The 21729-nt window shown below is 41.1% G+C and overlaps 1 protein-coding gene across 3 annotated transcripts in view; it reads right to left on the bottom strand.

Annotated features, from left to right (window-relative positions):
• The window catches only part of LMTK3 (lemur tyrosine kinase 3), an 89923-nt gene that overhangs the window by 55811 nt on the left and 12383 nt on the right, over window positions 1-21729 (bottom strand). For all 3 annotated transcript variants that reach the window (XM_056544471.1, XM_056544473.1, XM_056544472.1), the window contains exon 3: window positions 2591-2721. In XM_056544471.1, coding sequence (XP_056400446.1) covers window positions 2591-2721 — 131 coding nt within the window. The remainder of the gene's footprint in view (window positions 1-2590; window positions 2722-21729) is intronic.

Genomic DNA, 21729 nt, shown 5'->3' with positions numbered 1-21729 from the left:
TGCACCTCAGTCCCTGGACTATAACTCCCATCATGGATGGATTATGACCATGATGAGAGTAGTAGGCCTAAAAGTCCCGCAGCTGGGGGATGTGCAAGTGCCATCCCTCAGCGCTGCGGTAATACAACTACTCCCATCATTGGACAGACTCTGTCCCATGATGGGAGTAATAGTCCAAGGGCAGAGGGACAGTTCGAAAGGTGGTCTCACTCCTGAGACCTCCGCGACCTTTACTGCTCTGCCCCTAGTGATGACATCATCAGGGGGCGGGGCTACACTGTCCAGTCCTGACTCTGTTCTCATTATGCGTTTTGCATTATAGGAACAGAGCATTTCTGGCAGTGTGTTCCCAAACAGGGAGATCCCAGCTGTTGCTTAACTACAGCCCCCATGATGGGAGTTGTAGTTTAGCAACAATTGGAAGCTCCCTGTTTAGGAACACGCTGCATAATGTGCGCTCTCCCCAGGGGAGAGCGCAAAAAATGTACTAACTTTTTCTTTTCTTTACATTTCAGATATGTGAATGCGGAGGACTACGTCAGATTCGGTGGACTGCGATGATTACCAGCGTTTTTATTGTAATAAAATGGTTAACGAGGGCTGTGGGGGAGTGTTTTTTTAAATAATTTTTTTTCCCGATGTGTAGTGTTTTTTATAATTGAATTTTCAGGCTTAGCAGTGGACGATGTCTTATAGACGGAATCCATTACTAAGCCAGGGCTTAGCGTTAGCCCCAAAATCAGCTAGCATTAACCCCCATTTATTACCCTGGTACTCAGGGGTGTCGGGAAGAGCCGGTACCAACAGGCCTGGAGCATCAAAAATGGCGCTCCTGGGCCTAGGTGGCAACAGGCTGGCATTATTTAGGCTGGGGAGGTCCAGTAACAATGGTCCTCGCCCACCCTGGTAATGTCAGGCTGTTGCTGCTTGGTTGGTATCTGGCTGATACTGAAAAAAGGGGGAACCCTATGCATTTTTTGTTGTTGTTTTTTCTTATAAATAAATAGAAAAATGTGTATGGTTCCCCCAAAAGTTAAAAAGTTAGCTGTGCCCTACAGTTGGGTAACTCCTATAGACATTATTAGGAGCTACACAAAAGCTGGAGCATCAGAAGGTACACGTAACTAGAAGCTACATAAACAACATAGATCACGGGATAACTCGTCAATGGAAGTTACACATATTGTGTCACATATTTTTTTTACTTATTTTACTTTATTTTACTGATACTAATACATGTTATTTTTCTAGTCTGTTTTCTCATTTTTTTCATTTTTAGTACAGTATTATAGGGGTAGCTATCCTGCCTGAGCTGCACAGTAATCAGAGCTAAGCTTTACAGTAAGCCCCATGGACATAGGCAACAATGGTTTGGATGGAACGCTACTGACATCTATAGGAGAGTTTGTAGGCATGCTCAGTGACCTGTGCAGAGGTCATTGTGCAGGGAGGGGGCAGGAGGGAGCTGTAACTATTATCTATACACTGCAGTCACTTTTTTCTGTGACCTAATGATAGGGTGGAGACTGTTGAAAAGATTTATCTACAGAACAGAAAAACAAATACAGCAATATTTTATAATATAGGTAGTTAAATGGGAAATTACAGAAAACATCAACAGAACGTCTTAAAAAAATGTTTCACATAAAAACCTGATTTAAACAATAGATTATTTTCTGATGACACATTCCCTTTATGTAAAGTATTTTTAATTTTAGCTAGGAAGTGGCATGATTATTTTTTCTGGTTTATTGTTCGGTGTTTTGCCTGCTCTCTTAGGACACTAGTTATATATGAATCCGAGAAGCTAAATTTTGGTAAAAGTCCCTAGACATGGATGCTGTAGTCTCACAAAAGTCTCAGGCTAAGCAATTTAAGAGAAAATCTGGTCCATATTCACGTAACAGCATTATTTAGGTGATAAGGTAATGCAGATGTGTGAATATCATTGAATCTGTCTGGCTTTTCTCTTTTGAACTCTCTTTAAGAGTTATTCTGATCCTGCATTGCACATCCCATCACAACTTTTCCATGCACAGTGCTGCCCCTGCAACTTAGGGTCTATTCACACAGGTGGAATTCTGTCTCAAATGAAAGCCCAATAGACTTTTATGGGATTCCACACTTCTGAATTTCCGCATGCAGAATTTTTGCACAAATTAAAGCCCATAGACTTCTATGGGATTCCACACTCCCATTCACACTTTTGAATTACCGCTTGCGTGAATAGACCCTTACCATGAATGGAACTCCAGGATATCTTCATTCAAAGGAATGTGGTCAGCTGCACTTCCCTACACAACCTGGTGGCTAAGAAATCTGAAGGGAACACAGTACTAAACTATTGTTATCCGGTTCATTTTCTGGATTGTGGTGATTACAAGGTAAGGAAACATACTAGCAATTGTGATTGTCAATACAGATAAGAGCTTTTCTTGTGTGTTGATAGCTTGTAGAAAGAATAAATGGAGTAGAAAATGGGGCAAATCCTATAACTTTGAAGTCTACAACTACATGGACCACTACACAGTACTCTAATGGCCCACCCCTGTCTATGGGATTCCATTATATGTAGCGCAGCCAGTCTTACCTTGAATCCAACATCCCCCCTCTTGCAGCAGAGACAGGTGAGGAGCAGGAAGATGAAGGCTAACAGACCAGAGCAAGAGATAAGGACCACAGCGTATGGTGGGGCAAGAGGGGCCCTCTGAGACGAGCCATCTACAAGAAGATTATGGGACAATTGTTATATAAATGTAGTGGATTAGTCATTTAGCATTGACTTAATTCACATAATATATTTGCAAAGCTCCCCAGAGAAACAACATGCATTGATATTGTTCATTGTTAGGTTAATATTATTACACTGCTCCAAAAAATAAAGGGAACACTAAAATAACACATCCTAGATCTGAATAATTGAACTAATCATATGAAATATGTTTGTCTTTACATAGTTGAATGTGCTGACAACAAAATCACACAAAAATGATAAATGGAAATCAAATTTATCAACCCATGGAGGTCTGGATATGGAGTCACACTCAAAATTAAAGTGGAAAACCACACTACAGGCTGATCCAACTTTTATGTAATGTCCTTAAAACAAGGCTAAATGAGGCTCAGTAGTGCGTGTGGCCTCCACGTGCCCGTATGACCTCATTACAACACCTGGGCATGCTCCTGATGAGGTGGTGAATGGTCTCCTGAGGAATGTCTTCCCAGACCTGGACTAAAGCATCCGCCAACTTCTGGACAGTCTGTGGTGCAACGTGGCGTTGGTGGATGGAGCGACACATAACGTCCCAGATGTGCTCAATCAGATTCAGATGTGGGGAACGGGCGGGCCAGTCCATAGCATCAATGCCTTCCTCTTTTAGGAACTGCTGACACACTCCAGCCACATGAGGTCTAGCATTGTCTTGCATTTGGAGGTACCATAAGCCAATCGCACCAGCATATGGTCTCACAAGGGGTCTGAGGATCTCATCTCGGTACCAAATGGCAGTCAGGCTACCTCTGGCAAGGACATGGAGGGCTGTGCGGCCCCCCAAAGAAAGGCCATCCAATACCATTACTGACCCACTGCCAAACCGGTCATGGTGGAGGATGTTGCAGGCAGCAGAACATTCTCCACGGTGTCTCCAGAATCTGTCACGTCTGTCACTTGCTCAGTGTGAACCTGCTTTTATCTGTGAAGAGCACAGGGCACCAGTGGCGAATTTGCCAATCTTTGTGTTCTCTGGCAAATGTCAAATGTCCTGCACGGTGTTGGACTGTAAGCACAACCTCCACCTGTGGACGTCGGGCCCTCATACCACCCTCATGGAGTCTGTTTCTGACCGTTTTAGTGGACACATGCACATTTGTGGCCTGCTGGTGGTCATTTTGCAGGGCTCTGGCAGTGCTCCTCCTGCTCCTCCTTGCACAAAGGCGGAGGTAGCGGTCCTGCTGCTGGGTTGTTGCCCTCCTACGGCATCCTCCACGTCTCCTGATGTACTGGCCTGTCTCCTGGTAGTGCCTCCCTGCTCTGGACACTATGCTGACAGACACAGCAAACCTTCTTGCCACAGCTCGCATTGATGTGCCATCCTGGATAAGCTGCACTACCTGAGCCACTGGTGTGGGTTGTAGACACCGTTTCAAGCTACCACTAGAGTGAACGCACAGCCAGCATTCAAAAGTGACCAAAACATCAGCCAGGAAGTATAGGAACTGAAAAGTGGTCTGTGGTCATCACCTGCAAATCCACCCCTTTATTGGGGGTGTCTTGATAATTGCCTATAATTTCCACCTGTTGTCTGTTCCATTTGCACAACAGCATGTGAAATTGATTGTCAATCAGTGTTGCTTCCTGAGTGGACAGTGTGATTTCACAGAAGTGTGATTGACTTGGAGTTACATTGTGTTGTTTCAGTGTCCCCTTTACTTTTTTTGAGCAGTGTATATTATTTAACAATCCGAAGGCTTTATTTCTGCCTTTAAAGTGTAAAATCAATTGTGGAATGTCAAACACCAAAGAGAATGAACACATACAGAGAGGAGGAACCTAGTGCTTACAGTTCCATGCAGCAAAAACTATTTTTAATACATATTGAAGGAAACAGCACATAAATTAGAAATCAACAAGATAGATTTCAATGTGTAAAGGAACTTTGCTTCCAAATGAGGTTTATTATAACTTCTACCCTTAGGCTATGTTTACACAATTGAATTTCCATGCAGAATTTTAATGGAGAATTGCGCAGCAGCAGATCTCAATAAGATTCTGCTGTGCTGTGCACAGGGTGGAATTTCTGCAGCACATGTTTCTGCTGTGGTAATCCTGATTCCGGATGAGACATGTCTATTCTTTCTGTGGAGTCCGCACGGAAATGCATTGCCACTATGAGACGCATTTCTGAGCGGTCCTAGTCCGGCATATCCAGCCGGCATTGTCTGTGTCAACATTGCCTAAGGCGGTGTTTATAATGAGAAATCTCTGTACGGTCAAAATTGGTCCCACATCAGTTCACACTAGGACCGCACGGACATTGCCGTCCCATTAGACGGCAATGTATTATGCACTGATTTTGCTAAGCAAATAAGGCAAACTACAAATCAATCAAAACACCAATAAGGCTGGCCAAGATAAAACGTAACCTTTACTGCTACATGGAGAAACAGACATAAATACTGTCAAAAAAATTCAAAAAATTAATAACAAATATAACACCTCAATCAGTGTATAGCAGGTAGGGTAGGAAAAGGGGTACAGGTGACCATCCCTATTATCCACCCAAATAATGCTATCCCTACCTAGTCTATATTAACCCTACCTAAATTAAAGTGTGGAGGGGTATAGGGCAATAATTGATAAATAGTATATGATCTCCAAAGTAGCTGTTAGAAATATCAAAACCAACGCGTTTCTCTCATAACACCATTTGAGTTCTCCAGGGATGGAGGAGACATAAGTAAAGATACATGCAATATCATTTAATGGAGAGCACACAGCATAAATTCAGAGAAAATATAGTGGTAGAACAATAAAGGAGGTAGGTTAGTGATATCTGGAAGATACAGAGCTCAAGTCCTGCAGGAATGCATGGGAACTGAGTTCCTGCACTTTTTCCACAGCATGAACACTGTTCCCATTAGCAGGACCAGTCCTTGGGTGGAAATCTTAGGTGAGTTCCAACACTTTTCCCCCCAAGAATGACCCCTGGGAAGATATTAATATTGGTGTACAAACACACAAGACATTGATACCAACAATGTTAGTAGGATTATGATCATACAATGTTGACTCAATGATCTGTTGAAGTTCCTGAATGGGAAGAAACAGCTGTAATCACTAACGCACTAGTGTCATGCACACCGCTGCGGCGTGGAGCCGCTTTACCTGCACGAGCCTAAGAATAAAGATGAAGCATTGAAGAAATGGTGAGTCGCCTGTGATTTTCTCTTTGTATGGACATTGATACATAGATTTGTACATAGATCTACATTATATAAAAAGATTTTGTTGACGACCAATACACTTTAAAATGGCTGTGGATCACATGAGACACTACATTTCATTGTGAGAAATATAAAATGCACATTGAAACAATGCATTTCGAAGGTTAATTTCTTCTTTATTAGGTTTATCATGCATAAAAAGATCAGAGATTTTAATTTAAAAAAATTGTATTCTAATTAAAGGACAATATAGGGATTGCATATAGAGGCAGAGTGCTAAGGTAACCTTTTTAGGTAACGTGCTTCACTAAAGAACATTGGGAGGCAATAAGTAGAGGTGAATACTACTGTTCTTCTCTTCTTTACACAGTACACAGCACCAGATATCCAACAGAACCCCTGACTGACTACAGGGGTACTCCCGTGGGGGGGGGGGGGGGGAAATCAAATCAACTGGCTCCAGAAAGTTAAACAGATAAGTAAATTACTTATATTAACAAAACTTAATTCTTCCAGTACTCATCAACTGCTGTATACTACAGAGGAAGTTGAGTTGTTCTTTTCTGTCGGGACCACAGTGCTCTCTGTCAAGAGCATGGTAGGTTTGCTATGGGGATTTGCCCCTGCTTTGGACAGTTCCTGACATGGACAGAGGTGTCAGCAGAGAGCACTGTGGTCAGACAAAAAAGAACAACTCAACTTCCTCTGTAGTATACAGCAGCTGATAAGTACTGTAAGGATTAATATTTTTTAATAGAAGTAATATACCAATCTGTTTACATTTCTGGCACCAGTTGATTTGAAAAAAATCTTTTTTTACGCCCCCTCCCATAGACTTGCATTGAGGGGGCGGGGCATGACGTCACAAGGGGATGGAGTCGTGACGTCACGATAATCTGTCCCCGTGGTCGGGAGGCAAAAGACTGCAAACCTCCAGCACTTCCGGCAGTACTTACAAGTAGGTGCTGCATGCTAGATTGCGGGGGTCCCCAGCGGTGGGACCCCCGCGATCAGACATCTTATACCCTATCCTTTGGATAGGGGATAAGATATCTTGGGGCCGGAGTACCCCTTTAACATCCTGGTCAATTCATCAAAATGACCATCCTGTTTCTCTCAGTCCAAAAGAGCAGTGGGGGAAGCACTTTTATACTTTTGTGGCAAGACCCAGTGTCTTATCAGACCACACCTGTGATCATTTCAATATCTGCCTGAGACATAACTGCATGCAGAGTTTTGCAGCAATTTGACAAGTCTATCGTTGGGTGCATTACTTTTTTGTGAATAAATGTATTATGTATACTAAGTAAATGCTATGTTTTATGATATGTAATAGAAAAGAGAAGGAGCGCTCCCTGTGCGGTATTGGTGGCGGTACAACCGTGGTGTGAACTCATAGGAAACTTGCTCACCTGTCATGGTTGTGCAGAGAAGGCACAACACTTAGAAGAGCGTGGGTAAAAAGGAGATTGCAGCGGCTTTCCACGCCGACAAGCAGACGTGAAGTAACTGGAAATCGGAGGGAGCAGGTTGGAAATGGAAGCTGGATCGGGCTGCCACAGAGGAGGTAAGTCAAAGATTTTAGGATAAGGTGCTTTATTCTTCAAACATGCAACACGTTTCAAAACCATCCAGTTTTTTCATCAGGCATCATGCCTGATGAAAAAAACGGATGGTTTTGAAACACGTTGCATATTTGAAGAATAAAGCACCTTATCCTAAAAGCTTTGACTTACCTCCTCTGTGGCAGCCCGATCCAGCTTCCATTTACAACCTGCTCCCTCCGATTTCCATGTTTTATAATATGTCATAGTGTCCAAAAACAATAATAATTTACACAGTTTTAGTGGCCAAAGTCATGTTGACCACAGTCATAGTATTATGCCTAATACTATAGTGCTTCATTATATTAAACACACATACAGCACAGCCACTGTGTCCCACGATACCATGCATAGTGCCAAGAACCACAGAACTCCTTATTAGTAAATTAGTGCCCATGATCACAGTGCCCCATAAGGCTTTTCTAAGCAGCTATACTTTACTTTCTAAGCAGCAGTCACTGGTGACCTCTTATTCCTCAGCACTGAATGAAAAGGCTACATCGTGGTTTTACTATTATAAAGTGTCTTGAATGTTGCAGGACAGCAATCCGTCATATGTCCCTGACGTAACATGTTCATTAGATTGCAGAACTAAGATGATCCAAATTGCTAGCCACTGTCCTGAAAATCTCCATTATATCAATCTTTAGCCTACCTACAGTAGGTCTTATATAAGTGCCTCTTGAACATTTACTAATAGACTTTCCTACAGCTATCTCTTATAAAGGAACAATTATTGGTAATTATTTGTCAGCTGGTATCGAGCTCCTAATACTGTACATACATATAGAATTAATCGCAGTTAGAAACAGTAACACTAAGCACCAATGGCTATAAATTCAATCAGTGCCGGTAACAGGTGTGAATGGACCTCGATCGCGGTACACATATAGCTCGTGGGGGGTGCTATCTTGAAAAGCATATAGTACAGTTCAACAACGTAACCGAGTAGAAGAAAAGATGCACTCACTCCGTGTTTGTAGATAGAGCTTCTTTTTATTATGCGGTGAAGATACAGAAAGGACCCATGCAGCTCGTGTGGGGAGTGGATGCAGGACGCTGGAGCGTCCTGCATCCACTCCCCACACGAGCTGCATGGGTCCTTTCTGCATCCACTCCCCACACAAGCTACATGGGTCCTTTCTGCATCCACTCCCCACACAAGCTACATGGGTCCTTTCTGTATCTTCACCGCATAATAAAAAGAAGCTCTTTCTATAAAGACGGGGTGAGTGCATCTTTTCTTCTACTCGGATACATACATATAGAATTGCCATAATTGGTTTATTTACAGCAGAGCTTCTACTGCCCATATTCCTAATTTTCATCACCTGCCATCCTTCTTCTAAGACATCTATATAACAATTCAAGATCTGTTAACATCTATTGCTTTGGATTGGCTGACATTCTAATATTCTTCGTCTGAACACCATAACCACCATTAAAGGCCATGACCACCACATATATGTGAACATGGACTGGACTTGTTTGTCAACCATATAAAAGCAATAAATGATTATATGATATGTAATGTGTATGTTTACATTATTAATGGACAGTGACCAGACAATCTAAAAACAAATATAATAGAACAAATTATTGAAATATTGTTTTAGGCTCAATGGTTTCTTCTGGAAGAAAAACTTCTCCACGAGTGAAAGTACTTTCTGTCAATGTCCTCTAGCCACACAATGTGATCATAAGAGACATAGAACAACCAATTTGAGGAGAGAAAAATATTCAGGGCAGTATATTGATGTGCAGTGGATTGCAAGGGGCATCTGCCAGCCTAGCTCATCACATAGCATATACAGTACAACATATTCATATGCCAAAGTTACTTGTATATTATTTAGGAGGATAAACACTTCTTAGTGCCCACAATGCACTCAGGAGAGGATGTAATACAATGTTTTCTCTTCTAATAGCTCAGCTTGGCATCCAAGTCAAATTGAACTCTGCAGCAGACACCCTCTTAGCCGGGCTGAAAGCTCCCTTGGCTGTTTCTCTACCGCTGTTTTCTAATCTGAACATTTAATCATCATATGATTAATTGTCAGCAGTTAAATATAATATACAGGACTCAAACCAGAGAAGATGAAACTGCAACTTCTGCCTCCTCCGCTAGCCTATAGTCAGCTTTTGGCCTGTCTCTAGGATCAAGTCAAAAGCTTTTTTTTTAAAGTGAAAGGTACACTTTAAGTTTTACTTTTGACAGAATATACAATATAATAAAGCAACACTTCTAATTGATTTGACAAAAATAAAATATAATGAGGATACACCTTTGGAGCCTGTCACATGCCTGTTGATGTAGCTGCATCTAGAAACATCATGTTGTAAAGTGGGAGGAGCTGTATGATAGTTCTAAAGTGGAAGGAGCTGAAGGATTTGGTTATCACTTGTGGAGTCTTCATTGGGTGACGGGACTGCCAGTTATTATTGTGTTCTATATCGGTGAGTTATATATATATGCAGTTACAAGCTCCTGATTCTTAGCAAGATAAACATTTTGGCTAGATTTATTTGTTGTCTAACATTTATTTCCCTCTCAATTATACAATATTAATTGTCTTTGCTTATAAAAGAAATGCATTATGGGAGAACAAAAGTCATCTACAGCCAATCCCTTTGCTGATACAGTAGTCTAAAAGATTTATAAATACCTGTTTATAAATATAACTGTATTGTTTATTGGCTTATGATGTTGTAAACAAGTCGGGTAATGAATGTCTCAAGAGTGGAGGATGAATCAACCATTCACAACACTCCTAAAAGAACTAGGGAGAAGCATTCTCATAGACAGGAAGTATAGGTATGAAGCGGCTTTAGTGGAGAGCTGGAGATAAGATGTGGCCATAAAATGTATTGATGAAAAAAATACATTTGTTTGTGGACAGGTCAGCTGTCAGAGATTGTTACCTAGCCACATGGACTGTACAGCAAATATCACTGAATGTTTGCTAGCAATTACAATTTTTTTTTAAACTTTATTTCGTTTTTATTTTTTAAATAAGAAATAAGTACAAACATGCTCCTGACAAAGGAGCCAATAAACGGAGAATAAACACAGTCCATCAAAGAGAGTTCAAACAAAAGTAGGATTACAAAAATTAGTTACATAGCAGTAATCAAAACGTAATAAAACAAGTACCAGATAATAAAGGAGTTACACACAGATTGGAGAAGCAACCAGCATAACTAAACAATAATATCAGCCCATGCAAACCATTGTTCAATGCGGCTTTTTGGAGCGCCAGCACATTTAGCTATTAACCATTCCATAGAGAGATTATGGCGAACGGTAGCTTTAATGGCAGGAAGATCTGGCACATCCACCGACTTCCAGTTTTAAGCAATAGAAGTTTTTGTCACTGTAAGGATATGATATAGAAGAGTTAATTAACTAGATGGGATCTGTTCCAGAGTTAGAAACAATAACGCTTCTTCAGGACTCCACGGGAATGGAACATGAATCAGTTGGTCCAATAAATGTTTAATTCTATCCCAAAGAGGCGAATGCGTGCACACATCCACCAAACATGCATTAGAGTTCCTTCTGCATCATGACATCTCCAACAGCACAATGAGGAAGTTGGGTAAATTTTAGCAAGACTAACAGACGTAAAGTACCATCTATATAACAATTTCCGTGATGCTTCAAAATGATTGGCACATTTAGAATGTTTCTTGTGCAAGTTAAAGACATACCCCACTGCTCGTCAGTAAATATCTGTGCCAGATCCTCCTCCCATCCAAATTGGAAGGTATATCGCCCAGGGTCGATAACATTGAGCAACTCATTATAACCAACAGTTATACCCTTAGAATATGACCTCCCATTGGAAAAATGTTGTTCGTATATAGTTTTAGGAACAGACTCTGACCAATTGAGAGAGTGCAAAAAGTGCCTTAGTCTAAGATATTTATTAAACTCTTTGTAAGAAATGGCAAACTTAGATGCTATAGTGGAAAATGTCACAATACCGCTGGAATCTATAATATCCGCAACAGTAGAGATACCTGCCACTAACCAGGGATGGAAATCTACATCAGTAATATATTCTCCCACAGCACCCATTGGTATATCTGAGATACGAACCGGGCATAGAATCTTAGTAACAAGTACTTCACTCCACATCTTAACAGCTGCAGCAAAAGTTGAATAGAAAGAAGTGGGAGAAAAAGTTGAAACGAATAGAACCAAGAAAGTTACAGAGAGAAGGGGATCAACGCAACTCAGACTCCATATCTACCCAATGAGGGGTATCAACTTGCGACCACCACTTCTTAAGTTGGTCAAGTACAACGAACTGATAGTAAGCACATAGATTAGGGACTCCCATACCACCATTTTTAACCGGTTGATATAATAAATGAGTGCTAACTCTTGGGCGTTTATCTGCCCATATAAACTGCAAAAAGAGATTCTGTATTTGTGCTATAGAAGTGGCAGGGAGGATAATAGGAAGGCTTCTAAAGAAATACAATACCTTGGGCAATAGCATCATTTTGGTCACAGCAACGCAACTAGCCCATGATACTGGTAATAGGGAAAATTCCTCTATATCTTTAGCTATCAGAGACTTTAAAGCGAGAAAATAACAGCAACCGCTTTGCTTGGCAGAGAGGTTAGGACAATACCCAAATATGGAATCTGGTCATCAGCACAAACAAAGAGGAAGTTAGATTTCAAAACACACTCCATATCATATGGGATATTGAGAGCTAGAATGTTAGATTTGGAGGCATTCATTTTATAATAGCTAACCTGGCTAAATTCCTCTATAATGTCCATAACAGCCTATAACGATGTCTGAGGATTAGTAAGGCATACAATTAGGTCATCAGCAAACAATCCAACAAGATGGTCAGAGTTTCCTACACAGATGCCTGTGATAGCCAACGACATCCTTATACGCTTGGCGAAAGGCTCCATGATCATAGTAAATATAAGGGGAGGGAGGGGACATCCTTAACGGGTGCCGTTACTATGGGTGAACCTCTGAGAAAGAGCACCAGAGGTAAAAATGTTTGCAGAAGGGGGACATATATAGGGCCAGCATAGCATTTTCCAGTCTAGGAGGGACCTGATACTTCAGCAACACCCCTCTAGTTCCAATGCACCCGATTGAACGCCTTCTCCGCGTCCAGAGAAAGGAGCAGAGAAGGTGTCCGATAAGAGTTGGCTTTCGTAATCAAATTGAGGAATTGTCTCTTGCCGTCTAGGGTCTGTCTTCCCCTAACAAATCCAACCTGATCTTTAACAATGAGTTCTGGCAAAATTGTATTAAAGCGTTTCGCAATAAGCATAGCATAAAGCTTGATATCGCTAGTTAAAAGAGATATCGGTCTATAATTGGCTGTGATATTGTGCTGTTTACCAGGCTTAGGGAGAGTGACCATTAGAATAGAACCTCTAACATTTCAGTAGGAGGGTAACTATAGTCTGGTATACAGTTAAAGGTTCTCGCCAGAAAGGGCGCAATAAGTGGGCCAAATTTCTTATAAAAATCATTAGATATGCCATCAGGGCCTGGGGATTTAGAAGCCTTAAGAGCACAAATACACGAGACAACCTCCTCTGCAGAGAACTCACAACTCGATTCATCAGCTTGCTCAATAGACAAGGAGGGAAGGGATACCGAGGAAAGAAAGGAAGAAATAGCATCAGTAGTAGGCTGAGGAGTAGCAGCATCCGATTTAAGGTTATATAATTGTTCATAGTATTTGGCAATGCATTTAGCAATGCCCTGTGGATCCGCAATATTGGAGCCATCTGAACCAGTAAAAAAGGTATCCTAAATTTGTTTGCCTTATTGCCTTGCCAATAACAGGACATTTTCAACTGTTTAAGTGCCAATTCGTAAGTATGTAAAGATAACGAATGTAGTTGAGCAGCCACTTGAGATATTTCTAGTGCTATGGCAGGAGAAAAGGAAGTTTTATTGCGCCTATGAAGTTCAACTAACTTTTTCTGAAGCTCAAAGGCTTTACTTTGTCTACATTTCCTCTCATGAGCTGTTTGGCTAATAACATGACCTCTAATGGTAGCCTTAAAGGTGCACCATAATGTAGGGTCTGATACATCCTTAGTGTCATTAACCTGAAAATATGCAGTAATAGCAGAAGAGGTTACATCTGAATTCACTGGATTATGTAAAATCATTGAGTTAAGTCTCCAAACTGAGAAGGGGTGCTGTGAATAGGTTTCTCTGAAGGTTCCTCCAAAGGAGGGATTGCTAAAATGGGGAATTAACGCCTTTAGCATTAAGAGATACCAGTTTAATACCCATATATAAAAGGCGACAGGGTAGCAAAAAAAAGCCTGATTTGTACCTACATAATAAATGCAAGAAGGCTGTGGAGCCTCCATCTGGGAATTGTCTAACAGTAAAGCAATCCTAACGTACATAAGGACAATGGAGACGGACCAAAAAAATAATAAAAACAGACATACAAACCATAGAACATATAACAAAAGAGAGGTACAATTAAGCCCATGTGGTAAGCCGTAGTGAGGAGAGTAAGGAAAAAAATGCACCCACAGCTAGGCCATCAAATAAACTTGGAAATCTGGCATTATACCCTACAATAGAAACCATAAAGAGCATAGCAGTAAATGATTCCTACAAAAATAAAATCGCGGGCATGCCAGATAGAAAAAATAGCAACCATATGAAAGACATATAGTCAGGTAGCACTGTCATTTCATATTCTTGTGCTTGCGTCCGGTCACAAGATTCCACTCTTCTGCTACTCCAGGCACTGATGAAACTGTAGGAGAATGAGGCAGAGAAGCAGAGACTTGTTAATTCCACTCCGCGCATAACTGCTCCAACTCCTCTGGGGTAGAAGCCACCTGCTTGCTGACATTACGAGTAATGATCATCTTTACAGGAAACCCCCATTTATAGGGGATTCCATTGTCCCGTAATACTTTTGCACTGGCACTGAACTCGCGGCACCTGGCCAAGGTGGCCGCAGACAGATCAGTATACAACTGCAGATCAGAGAATTGCTCAGGCAGATCAGTGGAGGAATGGGCAGCTTGCATCAGCTGATCTTTAATGTGAAAAAAATCAAGAAGTCAGTCAGAAATCCATTCAAATCCTCTGTTTAAACAGACTCAGGTACCCCCCGCACCCGCAGATTGTTGCGGCGGGAACGGTCCTCCATGTCAGCTATTTTCAACTTAAGCGTAGCCACCTCATCTTGAAAGTTATTAGCTAGGTAACCACTGTATTATGGGATGAAGTAGGCTCCACCATCTTATTTTCTATATGCGAGGTGCGGTTCCCCAGAGAAGAGATCTCATGTTGGATAGTAGAGACCACATTTTGTAAGTCCACTTGCAAAGAACTTTTCAATTTGGCCAGGAGCTCTCTTATAGTGTGCTCGTTAAGGGGTACATTAGAAGAACCCACAGGATCTTTCCCAATATGGCCGCCTACACTTGGAAGCATAGGAGCCTTAGGGAACAAATGTACCTGTTGGGATCCAGCAATAGATGGTGACCTTCCCACCTGCTTATTAGAAGACACCACCGGGAACATATAATGGTCACTTGTAGCTTTTGAGGAGGACAAAGCCGGCAATGCACTGCCCGTACCTAAGAAGCAGAGCCGCAGGGAGAAGGCATACCATCCAGATGTTGAGGAGAAGCAGCTGTGCCATCTTGGGAAACCTCAGTTGCTGGAAAAAAGGTTGCTCTTCTTCTTCCCCCTTTTGTGAGCCATAGCCAATGGAGGAAAGATGGTCAGGTACAGGTAGAGATAGAATGTAGGAGATTTGTATGGGTAAGTTCGCTATAAAGCTGCTTTATGGCCTGAGGCACAGCGGAGAACAGGGATAATGCGACCGCCACCATGCACTGCCAGACACGCCTCTTGCAATTACAATTTTAGTGAATGGGTGCAGTATATGAGTTAAGTGAGTGTTAAGGGTTGTTGCCTATTGTTGGGGGGTGGATGGCCATCAAAGTAAATAATACTCCTATCAATGTAGTAATTGTCCTCTATACAGAAAAAAAAAGTATTGTTGTATTGTAAACATCTGCAGTACTTTCTTCCATCATTTCAATGGTGAGAATCCACCCCAGCTTATATCTCACTATCAGATGTCTGAGTATGTCAAAAGTAGTTTTTAATGATAGTAATGCTTTAGTTCTTTAACTTTCTATGAATGTTAATAACTTCATCAAACTTCTATAACTTTTTTGGTAAAGGGGTTATTGTCTAGTTATGCTGGGAAAACCATACATAACAGAAGAGTAGAAATATGGCTGACTAGTAAGGACAAGCATCAATGCTTAAGTTAAAGCTAAAGCAATCCCTTTGCGGATACAATAGTCCTAAAGATTTGGAACTACATGGAAAATAAAGAAACAGCTACTGTGTTGTTTATTGTTTAATTTCTTAAATAATGTATACATTGAAACCTCTCCATAAGACCACCTCTTTGAGAAGTCTACCCCCAAATTCAGACCAGATTTTGTGTAATGGGTTTTCAGTTTACCATACATTACACATAGCGGCTGTTTATTTTTTTTCAACAAGACCACATTCATGGAAGATTACACTCAGAAGACCACACTTATGGAAGACCACACCCATAGAAGACCACACCCATAGCAGACCACACCCATAGAAGACCACACCCATGGCAGACCACACCCACAGAAAACCACACCCATACAAGAGCACACTCACATAGAAGACCACTTTTTATATCATTTTGGGTGGTCTTCTTAGTATATCATAGCTAGTCAGGAGACAAATGAAAGGTATATTAGGAATTATTTTCATTTTTAGAACAGACTTCACCCTCTGGTGGTTAGGCCTTAAAGGGGTATTCCAGGAAAAAACTTTTTTATACATATCAACTGGCTCCAGAAAGTTAAACAGATTTGTAAATTACTTCTATTAAAATTTTTTATCCTTTCAGTACTTATGAGCTTCTGAAGTTAAGGTTGTTCTTTTCTGTCTAAGTTCTTTTACCGCTGGCTACTTGCTGTTTTCTAATTTACAAATTTAACTTTCTGGAGCCAGTTGATATATAAAAAAAAGTTTTTTTTCCTGGAATACCCCTTTAACTTCCCCATTTTCTGGTTAGCTAAGATTTATATATAGATATTTGGATATTTTTTTCATACCACTATGGATATGTAAGTAAAGAACATATGTACAATGTAATGCAATAACATCTGTAAAATGTCTATGGTACATGTGCTTCCGAGCAGATTCCTTTACATAATTTCTCTGAAAAATGCATTTGTATATTCTCTCAATGTTATTAAAAGTAACATCATCACAAACATCAGAGGAAATCAAGTTTCCACATTACCCGCAAGCCTCAAAGTCAATAATTAATCGAATTAGTAAATGAGTAAATGAAGGAAAGAGAATAGAATTTATGGAGATGTAAGATCTGTAGTCTTCACGACGCGGAAAGGAAGTCAAAATGAAATAAAGATATTCATCCATTACATCCGCATTTTCACTTACTGAGCAATAAGATGCTTTTCTGACTACTATATCTTCAGTCTGGAGCATTATAAATTATAAAGGTTTACTAGTGGCACTAAGCAATCTTGCTTGAGTGCAAACCTCGAGTGAGCGGGATAGAAAATCACACTATAGCTTGAACAAGGATTTACTTGTTGCTGTGTCTGTCAGTTTTTAATATTACTTATGCATTTTTAATGTGATACCATCCACATCATTTTTTCTGCACTGTTACAGTTTAAATTCCTGTTCGGCTCTGTTCACATCAGCGTTGTGGAGCTCTGTTATAACTGCAGATAATGGAACTGGGACAGAGGTTGTGACAACGAACACCAACAGAATCCGGCAGGTCCCATTCACTTTGAACGAGTTACGTTGGGGTTCCGTTAGATACTCGTTATTGTTTATGAATTTAGTGGAGAAAAGACCTGACATGCAGGATTTTTTTCTCTGCTAAAGTCCTGTCATTTCAACAGAATCAGCAAACGGAGCCCCTGAACGCTCATGTAAACGTAGCCATAAAGGGGTGCTCCATTCGTAGACATCCATTGTGCCCTCTCCTATAGATTTACATTGAGGGGGCGTGGCCGTGATGTCACGATCGGGGCGTTACCATGACATCACGAGCCTCCGGTGCTGCACTCAATGTTCTAAACGAACCCCGGGTGCAGAAGGGAGATCGAAGGGGTCCCCAGTGGTGGGATCCCGCGATCAGACATCTTATCCCCTATCCTTTGGACAGGGAATAAGATGTCTAGGGGTGGAGTACCCCTTTAACATTCAGATTTATTCATGCATAGAAATGGCAAAAAAAGACAAAGATATCCAATGATGAAATCCAAACTATAGTATTCTGCAATTCCCCATGGCACAGGAGATTATTGTGTGCTTCTAATTGGCCAAAATAACATAATTTACAATACCATTAAGATACCGCTACATCCTCCCAGGCAAATCCGGCCTATGCCAACGGCTGCATCTGGTTTTTAGACAACTGGCCGTTATCTACACTCCAGTAATAGTTCCTGTCCTCTGCCATAGCCCTGGTCTATTGGGCCGCAGCTCTTCTCCTCTGACTACTAAGCAGTACCGGATTACCCCAAAATGATGTCAGGCCTGGAAGACTATGTAAAGAGGACGTCATCTCAACTGCTCCTACTGGACATTGTTAATCTGATATTGATTGACCTTGGCCACGTTCCTGGTCTACGCTCACACCTTTTCCCTTGAATTTTTTTGCCTGGTACCTGTTATTCTACTCCTTTCTCTGACTCCTGGCTATCTCCTGCCTAGCTTTTGTCCGCTGGCCTGTCGCATCCTGACTGCAATTCTGGGCTCTGTTCGTAGCCATGCTCCTGCTTTATCAGCACTATTGTAATTCACGATGAAAAGATTTTTATATATAGGTTCCTCCTGAACAGCCAACCATACTATCACTGACAATGCAGGAACTTACATTATTAGAACATTGCTTTTCTTGAGTATGCATTAAAATAGCCAGACCTTTATTTCATTTTAGTTCATAAAATCAATGAGCTAAACAACTGATTCAAAGGAGACAAACATAATAGACAAGTGTTAGTGAACCCCAACTTAGTTTGTCAGATATTTGACTTACCAACAAAGAGAGAATAAGAACATAGGATAGAACTTTTTACATCAATGGCTGAATGTGGCAATTTTTCCCCATGTAACAATCTTATCGCTGGAATTCTTGGGCACCAAAAATAATTGTCAGTCAGCAGCACATCTCTCCGTGTAAACAGAGAATTTGCAGACAAGAATGATGTAAGTGTAGGGCTGCATGATCGTTGGTGTGGCGCTGCACCCAACATCAAGCAGCTCAAGGCCATGTTCACACCATAAAAAAAGCTACATATTTAGCTTTGACACCGTTTTATTTGCCATTTAAGTTGAAAAACAGGGAATTTGGATGGAATTTGGATTGACAAACCTTAAAAAGGTGTGTGATCAGAGACCCACCACCACCAAGGACTCTATACATGCCAGTAAACTGCCTTTTTAGAAATTACCACAGGTACGTTTTAACTCAGAATACCCCTTTTAATGCCAAACCTTGTCTAGCTAGAGCCAAGCCAATTGTGGCTTATTGAATCCACATCTTTGGTAAGAAACATTTTGCCATAACATCACAGTGTACTACACTATTTCCTTATCAGGGTTCCATGGAATCGTTGGGTTCATTGGGGCATAATTAGCGGATTTCCCTGAAGACAGCAGCAGATTTGTCTCTTTTAGGGTGCATTCAAACATACATACCAAATCGGCTGCTCAGCATCAAATTTGCAGTAGCAAATCCGCAGCGGAGACAGTACGGTATCGATGCACCCTTACAGTACATGTGGACATGTCAGTCTTATTAAAGATGGTTGGAAAAGCACTCTACAAATGTAGAAAAAAAAACTATCAATAGTAACCTGACATTGGAGCACAAGCACGAAAAAAAACTAAAAAAGCTGGAAATCATTATTGTAGATTCTTTATTACATGTTCCTATTGGTCCGATTTATTACAAATCATCACAATTTTCAGTGTATTATTTTGGCCGCGTGATTTTTTAAATGCGAGAAAACCACTGTGTAAAACTGTATCGACTTTTAATAAACCTCATACAATTTTCAGTGTTTACTCGCCGACACGGCACTCTACAGATGTGTGTGAGCCCAGCTTTAGGGTGCGTTCACACTGAGTAATTCAAGAGGAATTTACTCGAGTTATTCCTCTTGAATTCTCCGCTCCAAATTAATTCACATCTCCTCTGCCCATTGACTTTAATGTTTTTTCCGCTGTCCTGTTCACACTGCGGAAATTCTGCTAGCGGAATTCCGACGCTGAATTTCGTTCTGCTTGAAGAAAGAACATGTTCATTCTTCAAGTGGAATCCGCGAGCAGAAATCAATAGAAGTCAATGGTAAAAGAAAAAAATTCCGCTCGACATCGTTTTCGCGTGGAATTTGAGCAGAATTTGCCTGGAGATGGCTGAAAAACCCTTCACTTCTTTCTCCCCCATTCCCGCGTGCAATTCCGCACGAATTCCCTGCAAATTCTGCACGAATTTCGCATGAAAAGAAAATTCTTTTTTCGGCACATAAATTTGTCAGTGTGAATTCCTCTTGATTTGCTCAGTGTGAACGCACCCTTAGAGTTCAACTCTTTTAAATTGTACAAAACCCATAAACATCTAGACATAAAACACAGTCAACAACGAATAGTCCTCACATATCACAACCAGTCCCTGTGCAAAAACAATTCAGCATATAAAAAGAATGACTGATACATATTTTGATACACATTTCATTTACAGTTTGTTTCAGCTTCTAGGTATTTTTTTTTTTACCCAAAGACAGAAGCCATTTCAAAAGCAATGAGAAATATAAAGGACGGATGTATACTTCTTCTTTGTGCTACCTTTACTTCTGGCTTTGGTTCAAAAAAACTGCATCAAAAATTGCTGTAGCAGTTTCCCAAAAACTGTGGGGGAGATTCATCAAAAACTGTGTAGAGGAAGAGTGGTGCAGTTGCCCATAGCAACCAATCAGATTGCTTCTTTCATTTTTAACAAGGCCTTTGAAAAGTGAAAGAAGCAATCTGATTGGTTGCTATGGGAAACTGGGCACCGTTTCCTCTGGACAGGTATTGATAAATATCCCATTGTGTGCGTGACATTAGCCTAAGATGAGAACACGAGTTATCTAAGAGTAGAACACAGTAGAACACACTGGATTCAGGTCCATTTGTGTATTCAGTTCTACAGAGAAACAAAATGACCAAGATTATTTGGGGTAAACACATTGGGGGAGATTTATCAAAACCTGTCCAGAGGAAACGTTGCCTAGTTGCCCATAGCAACCAATCAGATTGCTTCTTTCATTTTGCAGAGATTCATGAAAGAAGCGATCTGATTGGTTGCTATGGGCAACTAGGCAACTTTTCCTCTGAACAGGTTTTGATAAATCTCCCCCATTAATTCCAGAATCCAAAAACCAACCTGGACAATTACTGATGTCAGGTTCTCCAAGATGATCCGGATGCTGTAAACCTCCAATGTATCAGAACCTGGATAGTGGACAAGTGATCATTTATTGTAAAAGCAACACACATACAATGGAGGTTTGAAGTGAAGGGACCTTCTTGCGGAATCTGACATCAGCCATTGTCTAGGCCAGTGGTCTTCAACCTGCGGACCTCCAGATGTTGCAAAACTACAACTCCCAGCATGACGTAACGGCCCGCCCCCTCAATACAAGTCTATGGGAGGGGGCGTGATGGCCACTATGCCCCTTCCATAGACTTGTTTTGAGGGGGCGGGCCGTTACGTCACGAGGGGGCAGAGCCGTGACGTAACGATGCCTTGGCCTCTGTATCGCTGGTTATTACGCACGGAGCGAGTTTGCTCTGTGCAGTAATGATAACGGGGTGCCGCAGCCGAGATCCCGGGGGTCCCCAGCAGCGGGACCCCGGCGATCTGACATCTTATCCCCTATCCTTTGGATAGGGGATAAGATGTCTAGGGGCAGAGTACCCCTTTAAGGTGTACCTTATATCTAACAGCTATGATCAGTGGAGCTCCTTATCTAAAATCTTGTGTCAGCAATGTCAATGATGACAGTCTGTAAACATGCACAGCCTGGTAAAATTGCTAGAGGCCTGATATC

Source organism: Hyla sarda, chromosome 10 (genome assembly GCF_029499605.1).
Source record: "Hyla sarda isolate aHylSar1 chromosome 10, aHylSar1.hap1, whole genome shotgun sequence".
Classification (NCBI taxonomy): domain Eukaryota; kingdom Metazoa; phylum Chordata; class Amphibia; order Anura; family Hylidae; genus Hyla; species Hyla sarda.
This window is presented reverse-complemented; position numbering and strand designations above follow the sequence as displayed.